A 12,428-nucleotide genomic window follows, 5' to 3' on the forward strand; every position below is an offset into this window, starting at 1 on the left:
GAAAACCACCCACGTTGTGTGTGAGCTCTCCAACAGGGCACTCTCAGCCCCAAAGACTGGCTCGGTTCTAGGCTTAACAGAGAGATCTACAATAGCCACTCTGTGAGCCAGCCCAGTGCCCTGGAGTGGTGCTAGGTCTTCCCTTGGGAACCGAGCTCCCTGGGCTAGTCCAGAGTTAGTTGCATCAATTCTGGAGTACCTGGGCCTGAGGCTGCAGTCAGCCCTTTAGTTTGTCCCGGCTCTGAATCCACGTGACCCTGTGGTTAGTGTCTGTCTGTAGCGTGACCCCCAGCAGAAGTCACGTGCGTGTGATCCGGGCACGTGTCCCTGCACAGCTCCCTGAGCATCCTCTTCCTTCCTCTGTGTCTAGAAACTGGACGATACCAGCTCCTCAGAAGGGAGTACCATCGACATCAAGCCTGAGGTGGAAGAAGTCCCAGTGGAGCAGCCTGAGGAATACTTGGATCCAGACGCCTGCTTCACGGAGGGTGAAAGGGCGCGGGGACGGGTTGGGAGAATCTTAGTGCTATTCAGTCTATGACTGCCGGGGCTGGAGGCGCTGTGGCTGGGTGCCATTTTGGTGGAACTTGGTTTTGTTTGTTTGTTTGTTTGATTTCCCTTACCCAGTTCTGATATATATAAGTTTCCAGTCTCTAGATTTTCTTGCCCATCTTCTCTTGGCACCAGCCCCCAGACTGCCATTAGAAAGGCCTCTGCGTGGTCACCGTGCCTCTCGCCCCCCTCACAGCTTCCTTGTAGGAGTCTTCCTGATTCCAGAGGTCTTACCTTATTATTACCCTTGCAGCATAGCCTCAGCGGTCCTTACCGCGTTCAGCTGCTACCCTCCCTACTGTGGAGTGGGAGCCTGGAAAAGGAACCAGTCAGGCCGCACAAGCGTCCAGTCTGACCCGAGTCTCCCATTGGTGCCAGGTTGTGTCCAGAGGTTCAAGTGCTGCCAGGTCAACATCGAGGAAGGACTAGGCAAGTCGTGGTGGATCCTGCGGAAAACCTGCTTCCTCATTGTGGAGCACAATTGGTTTGAGACCTTCATCATTTTCATGATTCTCCTCAGCAGTGGAGCCCTGGTGAGAGTCAGGGAAGAGCGGCTGCGGCTGGCGGGGGAGGGTACAAAGGAACAGCGAGCAGAGGGTGGGCGAGGACAGATAGGCCAAGCTCCCAAGAACAGGAATTTGTTCAAGCGCTTCGAGCTGGCTGGCATATCTGGTGCTGAGTCTAGAATCCACCCTTCTTCACCTCTGGCCTTAAGACGACCCCCTCGACCCTGCAACACTCTTTACATGGGGGGTGAAGACAAACCTGTCACTGCCAGTTTTTGCTCTACCCCAGGCAGCTTCCTGAGGTGAGAGTCCCTCTCCGCTTCCAGACTGCTTGCTCTTCGTTTCTGTTTCCCGAGGTAGATAGGATGGAGCCCTGGAAAACCCACCTCATAGCAAGTGTTCAGAGATCCAGGTCTGCTCTGGCCTCAGTGCTCAGCTGCAGGGAGCCATGCAGAACTGAACACAGATTCCGCTTCTCGTGGGCTCATTCTCTTGGCATTTGTCCCCATATTCCGCCGGATTGTCACAGAGAACCCTTCAGAGTCTGAGAAGGGCAAGTGCTGCTTTTCCAGAGGACCTGAGTTTGGTTCCTAGCACCCATAGCAGGCCATCCACAACTGCCTCTAACTCCAGGCACAGGCGGTTCAGCATAGCATCCCTAGGCACCTGCACTCCTGCACACACACCCTCACACAAACACACACAGAGATACACACAGACATGTGATTGAAAAGAAGTTTTTTTATATATATAAAAATAAGCAGCCAGGCACAAAGAAAACCTCTATTGGAATCATCTTACTTGTATGAAATGCCCCCGAAAGGCAGATTAGTGTACCGAAGACCAACAGGATGAGGGGTCCAGAGGTAACAGCTAGAAAATGTGTGGATAATGAAAACGTTATAAATTCATGTGATGGATATGTATTATCCTAAAAGCCATTGATTTGGAGATTTAAATATGGGATGCAAATTATTTCTCAGTAAAGCACTTCCCTGGACTCAGTGGTTACTCTTCATACTTCCAGCCCTGGGTTCCATCCCCAGCTTCACTAGCTAATAAGCAAGGAGGGGAAGCCAGGGAGCAGAGAGGAGGAACAGGAGCCTGACGGTGGGCAGCTTGTGTGAGGAGCCGGGATGCTAGCACACTCCCATGATTCAGCAGCCGCTATGTCTCTTTCAGGCCTTCGAGGACATCTACATTGAGCAGAGGAAGACCATCCGTACCATCCTGGAGTATGCGGACAAGGTCTTCACCTACATCTTCATCCTGGAGATGTTGCTCAAATGGACAGCCTATGGCTTCGTCAAGTTCTTCACCAATGCCTGGTGCTGGTTGGACTTCCTCATTGTGGCTGTAGGTGTCCAGTTATCCATTCCTCCTCCTTTGTAGCAGGAGCTGGGGCTAGCTTAGTCATAGGTGTATACCTGCAGGCTTGGGTGAAGGTCCACTTATGACAGCTCTTCTTTGAAGAACAGGACCTCTGAAGACCCTGCATTGCCCATAGCCTGTCCTGGCCTTTGTACCACTGGGCCTGGCTTATTTAGATTCAGAGAGTCCCCTGTCTTTAGCTGGACAGCGGAAGGTTCTTGCTCTATGACAGCAGGCATCCCTTTTCTGCTACTATGAGATGGGATTCTGAAATGAGGTGGGATGTGGGCATGAGGTGGGGTGTATGGATAAAGTGGGTTACAGGAATGTTGTGGGGTTTCGGGATGAGGTAGGATGGCGGGATTGGGGGCGGGGTCTGTTACTCCTGTCCATGCCATGGATGCATCCCAGGTGTGCCAGTTGACTGGCAGGTGTGTCACTTCTCCTGGGAAAAGGGGCCTGAGATGGTGGCCACCATTTCTGCTGTGATCACCAAATGAAAACTTTTGTCCTCCAGGCTCTATGACCCTGTCCACGACTTCGTGGCCTCGAGCTCCGGTGTTATGTTTTCAGGTTGGAAGCAGCGGCGGCGGCAGCAGCAGCAGCAGCAGCAGCTGATTCTCGCCCCACCAGCACTAACCATGACCGTCTTCTGCTTTCTGCAGCAACTAAAACATTTCTCTTGCTTCATCTAAAAAAAGGGTGTGTGAGACTCACAGGACCAGGGCTGCGGAGAATTCATCCGAGGACTAGGATGAAGGACCTAGAGGCTGGAGACGGGGTGGGCGTGTTTTGAAGAGGCTTCGTGGGCTGTGTGGTGATTTGTTTCATAAACACATTCCCTTCCCAAGTTCTCTTCAACCTCTGTGGTTAGTGAGTGCTTCCAGGAGCTGACATTGTCTCATCCTCTCCTGTTTCAGGAAGCTGGGTGTGTTCGTCAGGGTTGTCTAGATTAACAGAACTTATAGAGTGAATATAGACAGACAGACAGACAGGATTTATTTGAATGACTTACAGGCTGTGGTCCAGCTAGTCCAGCAATAGCTGCCTATAAAACAGAAGTTCCAAGAATCCACTCATTGTCCAACCCACAAGGCTGGACATCTCATCTGGTCTTCAGTGTCCCCCAGAATCCCAAAGAACCAGGCTCTGATGCCAGGGAAGGAATCGACTTGCTAGAGAACAAGGAGGCCAAGAGCAAGTCTTCCTTCTTCCATGTCCTTATCTAGGCTCCCAGCACAAGGCATGGCCCAGATTAGAGGACAGTCTTCCCATCTCAAAATATCTGGATTGAAAGTGCGCCTTGGTGTGCCTCACCACTTTAAAGATCTGTGTTAGAAGTGGGTCTTCCCCTCAGATTAAGCAGAAACCCTCACGGGGTGCCCTCTGTGTTTTGGGTTTTAACACCAGGTGTAGTCAGGTCGACAAACTCCAGGGAAAGGGGGCCGTCTTTGCAGTTAACAGACCTAGGCATTTAAGCAGCTATGGATTCCAGCTGTGGGAGGAAAATGGGATGGCACCTGAAGCTAGGCTGTCTCTCTTCCTAGAGGAGACATGCACAGTAACTCTCGGGGCACCTGGACTCCGGAAGATGCCCACACAAGCCCCTCCTCTCTCAGACTTAATGAGGACACAGACAGACAGGTCCTCCACCACAGTCTAGCTGCCCAAGAAGAACTGTGGTCTGGGACAACTCTTCCCATTCCTTCCATGGTCAACCCCAACCTGAACCACTTCCTGTGTGGGCTGAGCCACCCCAGATTCAAGGATACAGTCAGGCAATGTCACCTGCACCTGAATCCAGGCCACCCCTTATATTTAGCAGTAAGATGGGCATTTTCTAATTGACTGTAACCCACCGGTTCCTCTAGCTTTCTGAAGGTCCTGGATTACTCTGCTGATGTGGGTCCCACATTCACTCTGAAGACTGCTCTGTACCAGTTGCTGGTAATCAACATGAGTTGAATACTGCACTCTGCATTGAACTGCCTTAGTTCCGAAGGAATCCTAGAAAGGCAAGGCAGCACGGCCCCAGCTCTGGGGACCTTGTACCAGCTTCTACAGCGGCTCTAACCTAGCTCTGTGCCAAGGTAGCCCAGCATGTGAGAACAGGGTTTGACCTCTGACCTCTGTCCAGTAATTCTTGTGTCTGATGTTTACCGAATATCCATGATATGCAAAATCTGCTCTGTGTTGTGGGGAATATCAAGAGTATCAAACACGACTGCTCTCTCAGAGCCTGAGAGATGAAACCCATAGACAGAGTCACAGCCTGCTGTGTAGGGGGCACCTTACTCTGTAATGATGGGTCCATAGATTGACACTTTTAAATTGTGAGTGGAAGATAGGCATTGACTGGTACCCAGACAGCTAGACCTGCCGAGCATGTGTGCTGTCCATCGGAGGAATCTGCCTGGTTCTGTGGGCATTGTAGAGCTTGTAGGTCCTAGCATAGTACATCTGTGTCACTTGTCCATCTCATCCACTAGCGCCTTCCTGTCACAATGAGTTCATCGCTGTGCCCACTGCCCTGATACGGATTTGTTTTTCCTTGTTGTCTCTTGAAGATGCTGCAAGCACTACTTTTATGAAGCCATGAGGATACTCAGACAACGTCTTAGATCAGTTCTCTTTATTACTAGTAAGCCATGTGAATTCCCAAACACACATTTTTTTTTCCTCCTCAGGTCTTTGCCTGCATTGGCGTTTGTGTCCTGTGAAATACTTTCACAGTCTTTCCCCGAGGAATGTCTTCCATTGCTTGTAGGGGTTAGCTCGCAGTTGTGATCGGGAGTGGGAGTGTGCAAGTGCTGACACCTCAGACCAACCTCAGCCTGCTGATACATTCCCTCCATCAGAAGTCACCAGTGTCCACTTCCTTCCCTCCATGAGAAGTCACCAGTGTCCACTTCCTTCTATGCCTACACGGTTGAACTTTGTCTCTTTAACTCCTTTTTTCTTTCTTTTAGGTTTGATTCCTTTGTACACTTGACCAGATGTTTTCATTATGTCCAGTAAGGGTTTAACCTGGAGACCCAGGAGTCTGTAACAGAGCCATCAGCTACTGAGGGAGAGTCCAGAGGAGAGCCTTGCTGGGCTCACTGTGTAGATCTTGGCTCAGTTGAACAGCTGAGCAGGCCATCTCTTGGTGGCTTTAGGGATAGCCTCTTAATTGACCTCTGAACCTCATCTACCCTTCCTCCCCCTACACTGTTATCAGTTAAGTTGCCACCCCTCAGAGCCAGGGTCCTCCTTCTTTGTGTAGGACCTCAAAACACTCAAAGTCTATACCTGCCAAGGCTTCATGGCATTTGGGTTTAGGGTTAGGACTTTGAGCTGGAGATCCTGGTTGAAATGGGATAATTTACCGTAAGATGTTCCCATTAAGGCCTCACTAACAACTGGGTAGTTCTAGACTACTTGGTGTTAAGAGTTGGCTTGCAGGTGGGAGAGATAGATAGCTTAGCAATTAAAAGTGTGCACTGCTGTCTCTGAGGACACGTGTTCAATTTCCATCACCCATGTGACTGCAGCTCCAGAGGGATGTCAAGACACCACCAGCCTCACACGCATGCACCCACACACACAAACACATAATTTAAAAATAATTTTTAATTAAAGAGAATTGTTGGCTTGCTCTACCAATAGTGTCCAAGAGGTAGCTCCATGTAACTTTTTATTAACCATTAAAAATAAATGGGAAGTGACAGTTGACTGCTTTGTTCTAGATATGGGTTTTGAGACCCTTGACTTAAGTAAAGATTTACAGGACACCGAGAGCCTGGGGGTTGTAATCTTTCCTGATTAGCTTTGAACACTGCCTAGGACTCAGCCCCACAGAAGACATGGAAGCTGATGGGTGATAAGTATAAGTCAGTTTGCACCCTGTTTCAAAATTGAATCCCGTAAGCCTACGTCTTTCTACATCTTTGACCATCTACTTCCACCCCATACTAACCCTGGTTCCCAATTATAAATATCTTCTTTTTTTTAAACAAATTATTTTTTTGCCAAGTGTGGTAGCCTATAGTTCCAGCACTGGGAAGGCAGAGGCAGGTGGACTTCTGAATTCAAGGCAAGCCTGATCTACCAGATAAGTTCAAGGACAGCCAGTGTTTGTTTGTTTGTGTTTGTTTTAATGTCTATGGATGTAGCTCAGTAGTGAAACACTTGCCCAGCAAGCACAAGGCCTGGGTTTAATCTCTACTTACAAAACATGCAAGAGAGGCACCTGTGTGTGCTGAACCCATGCAGGGCAGACACAGAATTGAGGCCTAGTCTAAGAGAGATCAAAGAACAGCAGATGACTCCGAGATGACACGAGAGACCGAGATGACACGAGAGACAGCTTTCCCCTCTGGCTTTGAGACATCAGTGAAAGTAAACTTCCAAGCTCCCATAAGAAAGAAGATCTTAATCCATCCCACAATCGGGTATAAATAGAACAGACTGTGATGTGAAAGAAAGTCCTCTGCAAGGATCCCCAAGCAGACATTCCCAGATATGTCTGGGTAAAGGTATGCTCAGGCCAAGTGGCCCTGAGGAGCCCCATATCCTGCTCAGGTCAAGCCCAAGCAGGCTTGTATCCATGGTGGCTAATGTCCATTGTGAAGGGTCATCCTGATAGAAGGAGCAAGGTAAGTTTGCTCTTGGGAGAACAGGAAAGTCTTGGCCCACGTCTAGGCTCACAGACATCGGTGACCTATCTGTTAGGATCCTGCCTGTCATCTTTGTGCTGCAGACAGTCTCCAGGTAGACTGCGCACTGGTTCAGGTCAGCAATGTGGGGCTCATCCTAGCTCCAGAGCTACTACTGGCACTGGCCATTCCCTGCCTACAAAGGAAATGGACCCTCCCCGCAGAAGTTCTTCTAGTCATTGTGTTAAGGAAAAGAATAATGGAAGACTGTCCTACCCTGGCAGAGGCTAGGGTAGCTATTTGGAGCTATCATGGAGGAAAGAGAGGGTATTACAAGAAGTATGGTTCCAAATGCCACAAAGGGTTCTACCGTCAGGGAGAGTGATGGTTGGGCTTTCAAGGTGGAAGTTATCATCTGACAGGGAGAGAGGGGATTATGGGGCCAGAGCCATGTCAAGGATGCTCTTGGGAGAGACAGTCCCTGGTGGTGCTTATTCACTGCGTTTCTTTTGTTAATGTAGTGACTCATTAAATTCTCAAATGGTTTCTTGTCAACCAGGATAAGAGAGCTTGTCCCTGTCGGAAATCCCATGTTGGCAGAGCTGAGGAGGGGCAGCTGAGGGGTGTGGAATGTGTGTATTTATCTGTATTCTTTTCCATAGGTTCCATTAAGTTTGTCTGGCTTAATTTAATGGGAGCTTCTGGGAGCTGCAGACTGTAAAGGGCGAGGGTAAGGCTCTTGTCACCTCTTCAGGCTCCTCTCCTTCCAACGGGACCTCTTCCTCCCCCATCCCCTCAGCCCCTCCCTTCTCCAACCTGCGTGTGTGTTCTGCCGCCTTCCCTTCCTCCTTCTCTCTTCCCTTTGTGGTTTTCTTCCGCCTCTCTCAACCACCTTTCCTTCCAGGTCGTTTGAGTCAAGTTGAAGTAGGCTGAAGTAGGCAGCCGGTGGTACCCACTTCCGCTGCTGGGGGGGTCCCCCGCCTGTTAAATCAGTGCTAGGGGGTTTATTCTAACACTCTGGAACCTCTGTTTTCTTTTTCTTTTCTTTTCTTTTTTTTTTTTTTTCTCTTCTGTTTTTGTGTAGGTCTCTTTAGTCAGCCTTATAGCTAATGCCCTGGGCTACTCGGAACTAGGTGCCATAAAGTCCCTTAGGACCCTAAGAGCTTTGAGACCCTTAAGAGCCTTATCACGATTTGAAGGGATGAGGGTAAGACACTAAGAGTAGCCGATCCTTCTGCATGCCAGTGGAAACTGTTAAAGCATGCTAGAACCGATCCCACGGTGGCAAGATCATTCAGACACGAGCTCGGTGATGCAGCCGCTGATTTGATCCTCCACGCTCTCCCTCGCACCTGCCCCGCGTGCAGGGGAGTCGCACTAAGCTGCCTCATCACATTAATATCAGCCCCAACCCCAACAACGTGCCGCTGTAGAACATGTTAACACTGGCTCCCTCATCTGGCCTGGCTTACCTGTAGCACTTGGGGCGGCTTTCTGGGCTGTTGGGTTTATAGGGAGAACCACCAGGTGCAAAAAAGGGGAATTATAACCCAGAGACCCACTGAAATGCCTAGGCTGCAGGCAGGCAGAGTGCTGGGGAGAGGTAGAAACCAGATGAGGCCTGTGGCCTTGGAGCAGCCACTGAGAAAACAGCCAAGAAGGGACTTGAAGACAGGGTGGCAGGCTCGGGGACTGGGGGCGGAGCAGAATTTGGCGACCCCGGGAGAAGAGATGCTTTTCTCTGTATTCCGATTCCTCTCATTGCACCTTGTTGTTCTCAGCCCAGTCCCACGAGGACTGGCAGCCTCTGTCTGATAGCAAAGCTTCCCCCCTCACCCCAACCCCTGTGCCCATGCTCTGTGGCCCCTGGACTCACACCATCAGAACAGCGGACAGTGCTAGGTGACGGCATATCAGCTAGTTCTGAGACCCCCGTTCCTTCCTGCTTGGGTGATATACTACCCAAGTCCAGATGATACAAGGGGATACCCCCCCCTCCACCGTGTCATGTTAGAAAGGCTTTCTCTTTGATGCCTTTTCTCTCTTGGTTCTGATGATTGTTAGTGTGCACAGATACATGCACACAAACTAAAGTGTCTTCCAGAAAATCACCTGGGCAGCTGGTTTGGTGGTGATAGTTTCCCTATGCTAATCAGAGAGGTCTGTTATTACTTAAGGGGCCCAAGAAAGCTCACTTTATTTTAGATGTTGAATACATGCAGGAGAGCAAAACAGAGGATGATTTTCAATGTGCAAATATCAGAACGTAGGCATAAGAACGGAGTGATTGCAATGGTCCAGAGGGAGTAAGACTGATGGGCAGAACTGGAGACCAGGACAGTGCGGCTGTGCCCATTCCTCATCTGGGACCCTGGCCACTGTGACCCTGTTCACAGCTGTACAGAAAGGTGGAACTTATGGAGACTTAGAAATGTTATTATCTCGTTTTATTTAAACAAACAATGTCTGAACGAGCTCGTGTTTCCTCTAGCATGGTCACAGTTTGGCTTTCTAAACCCAAGCCTTCAACAGCCCTCTTGACGCCCTCTGCAAGAAGGGCAGTTCCCGGGCAGTAAATCCATTCTAATTAAAAATGAGTTCTAAGTCTTTCTCCCACAAGTAAGAGGGGTTTGAGCATTTTGCACTATGGGCACTGTTCCAACCAGGCTAAATTCAAAGAGAATATATAGTACTCCAAGGTCAACAGCTGAAATGGCCACAGTGTGAGTGGAAGCAGGGTTAAGATGTCCATCTCTGCTCCCCGCTGCTGCCTGCCCACATATTTCACAAGGGATGATAGGCCTTGGTAGTTTTAGAGCCAAGAGTCCATCTTGGTAACCGAACAACTCTGAACAAGATGGACAGACAGCTATAGACATTCCATCAAAGGCATTGATTATACCACTGAACCTAAACCTAATCTCTAACAAGGAACCTGGACCTCCTAAAGAGATCACCGCTACCTCTAGACAGCTCCCAGAATGCTCAGCTGGAGCTATGAAGTCTCTCTCCATCTGGCTGCTCATTACTGTCACTCTGTCACTGTGTCAAAAGCAGTCACCATGGACGGGCTGGAGGCATTTGCTCAAAGGAAGTTATTTGAATCCTCCAGATTCCTTTTGGTAACCCCTCCCCCCTTTTCCACTTAACCCCTTTCCTCACCTTCCCTCACCTCTCATTTGTCATGTCCCCCAAAACTTGGACTTGCCAACTCTCAAGAAGATTAGAAACCCAAAGTCTAGAATAGGTAAAAAGGAAGTTTCATTTTTAAAGTACCTACCTGGTTTTGCTCAAGATAATATTGGCAAGAACAAGTGTGAGCCCACAGCTGCAAGTTAAATTAGTAGCGCTCAGTGGGGTCAGCGGGGTAGAAATACCACTTCTGGTCGGTGCCAGTCAACCAGCAGAGCTAACCAGCTGCTTGGGCAAGTGGAGAGGGCTTAGAGATCCACTCCTGCCCCAAAGCTCTCCAATCCTTCTGTGGGAGAGAAGCCACTAACCTGGGCAAAGTTTAGGGCCAGTTACCCAGCAGTGCCTGTGTTTATTCAAGCGTGATTTTCCACGGGGTACGTGTTGTCATGCAGTAGCCTGGCTTCTACATGCCAGCATTTGCAAGATACCACCTAACCTCTCAGATAGGAGACCTTGGTAAGCCGGATAGCCTCCGCGCAGATGGGCTCAGCTGTCATTGTGCTGCTCTGGTTCGAGGCTCGGCCCTTCAGGTGAAAGGTGACCCTAAAGGGGGCATCACCCTAAAGGGGGTGTCACCCTAGCCTGTCCTGGGTACTCACTTCAGTCTTCTCTCCTTCCTCAAACCAAAGACCAGAAATTGCAACAGTCCTGCCTGCTATTGGCAAAGGAGCACTATTTCGCTCTTTGCTTTTCTCTCCTCCATAGTAACCCTTAAGACCGTGCTGTGCTGTTAACTCTTGAGGGTATTTTACTGCTATGAAACATGCATGCATTTCTGTTGTCAGTACACGGTTGTCACTAAAGCCATGTTCCCTCTGCCAGACGCTAAAAGCCATCTCACAGACTATAGAGTGTGCTGAGCAGGAGTGGTCAGTGGCGGGTGGGGTGGTAAATGTGAGAATCAGCATCCAGTGTGTTTCCGACGAACTGATAGTCATATCGGTCACTGAGTATAAACTGCCTTTGAAAAATGCAAACCCTTCACAGGTTTCTGGAGCCCACCCTTGAGTTCTGTGTCTTACGCTGTAGAAATCTAGCTTTTTACCAGTAACAGATTCCATCATAATTAGGGCAACATAAAATACCCAGAGAGCACAGGAAGAGAGCTAGGGTACTGAGTGACCACTGGTGAGAACTCATTAAGCTTGTCTTGCCCCTGGGCTGCCGAGAGGAACACAGTGACAGTCACTCTGGGGGGGGGGGGCACTTAACTCTACTTCAGTGCTTATGGCTTGGCGGCCAGTATCCACAGCAGAGAAGTGAGGGGCAAATTCCACCAACTTTGTCCACTATTTGGTTTGTAAAGCTAAGGTAAAAAGCTCTCCAGTAGCTGTGATTAGTAAATAAAAAGACACTGCAGTGGCCGAGAATACAGCTTGAAGGAAAAGCCCTTTTCATCCCCTGCACAGAGAGGAAGAAGTATATTTTACAGATGCATTTTATCTTATAGGATTTTTTTTTTATATTCTGTGAGCGATGAGGCTCACTTTAGCATCGGACTTACAAAGGTTCAAAGAGACCACCTAGGATTTTTTACCTTTCCCTTGCAGTGAGCATTTTGCATCCATATGTGACTTTAGCGGGTGGACACCTCGTAGGGTGCGTTAGACTGAACCTTACAAGAGTTCATCAGCATCTTGGAAGTGAGAGGAGTGTGCAGAGCAGGTGATAGGCTGACTTGCCAGGAAAAACCACAGACCCAGGCTTCCACACCAGGCTCTGCTCTCAGCCACACACTTGAGCTCTGCTGTGACATGTGCCACACCCATGCAGGCAAACGCACCACACACACGCATGCACGCGCCACGTATGCACTCACCACACACATGCACTCACATGCCACGTGCATACATGCACCTGCATGTGCATGGGCACAAGGGCACACACACACGAGCTTGTGAGTCTGTAACCTGCTCTTCCTGTTTGAGAGGTGACTGTTCCACTGTGGACTGTCCTCTATGGCCTGTTTTTGATGCTTTCACCAAAGACGAACAACTGTCGAATGAGGTAAAGATTGAGACTGATTATCTAGCACCCTTGATAAATGTACAAAATAACATGGATAATCTCCAGGCTGCAGAGATTCTGGGTGCCCTTGCTTGAAGGAATAGACATTTACAGTAGTGACTATGTCTTGGTCTAAGAGTTAGAAAAGAACTGCCTCTTGGTC

At 49.3% G+C, this 12,428-nt stretch overlaps 1 protein-coding gene across 12 annotated transcripts in view; it reads left to right on the top strand.

The window, feature by feature from the left end:
• Nucleotides 1-12,428, top strand: part of Scn8a (sodium channel, voltage-gated, type VIII, alpha) — a 176,076-nt gene that overhangs the window by 146,248 nt on the left and 17,400 nt on the right. For 8 of the 12 annotated variants that reach the window (XM_017316515.2, XM_017316516.2, XM_017316512.2 and 5 more), the window contains 4 exons: nucleotides 371-488; nucleotides 931-1,085; nucleotides 2,241-2,414; nucleotides 8,151-8,273. In XM_017316515.2, the coding sequence (XP_017172004.1) occupies nucleotides 371-488; nucleotides 931-1,085; nucleotides 2,241-2,414; nucleotides 8,151-8,273 (570 nt within the window). Of the gene's footprint in view, nucleotides 1-370; nucleotides 489-930; nucleotides 1,086-2,240; nucleotides 2,415-7,728; nucleotides 7,797-8,150; nucleotides 8,274-12,428 lie in introns of all 12 variants that reach the window. The other 4 variants (XM_006520656.2, XM_017316517.2, XM_006520655.2 and 1 more) reach the window with 2 other exon arrangements.

This window comes from Mus musculus, chromosome 15 (assembly GCF_000001635.26).
Source record: "Mus musculus strain C57BL/6J chromosome 15, GRCm38.p6 C57BL/6J".
In the NCBI taxonomy this organism is placed as follows: Eukaryota; Metazoa; Chordata; class Mammalia; order Rodentia; family Muridae; genus Mus; species Mus musculus.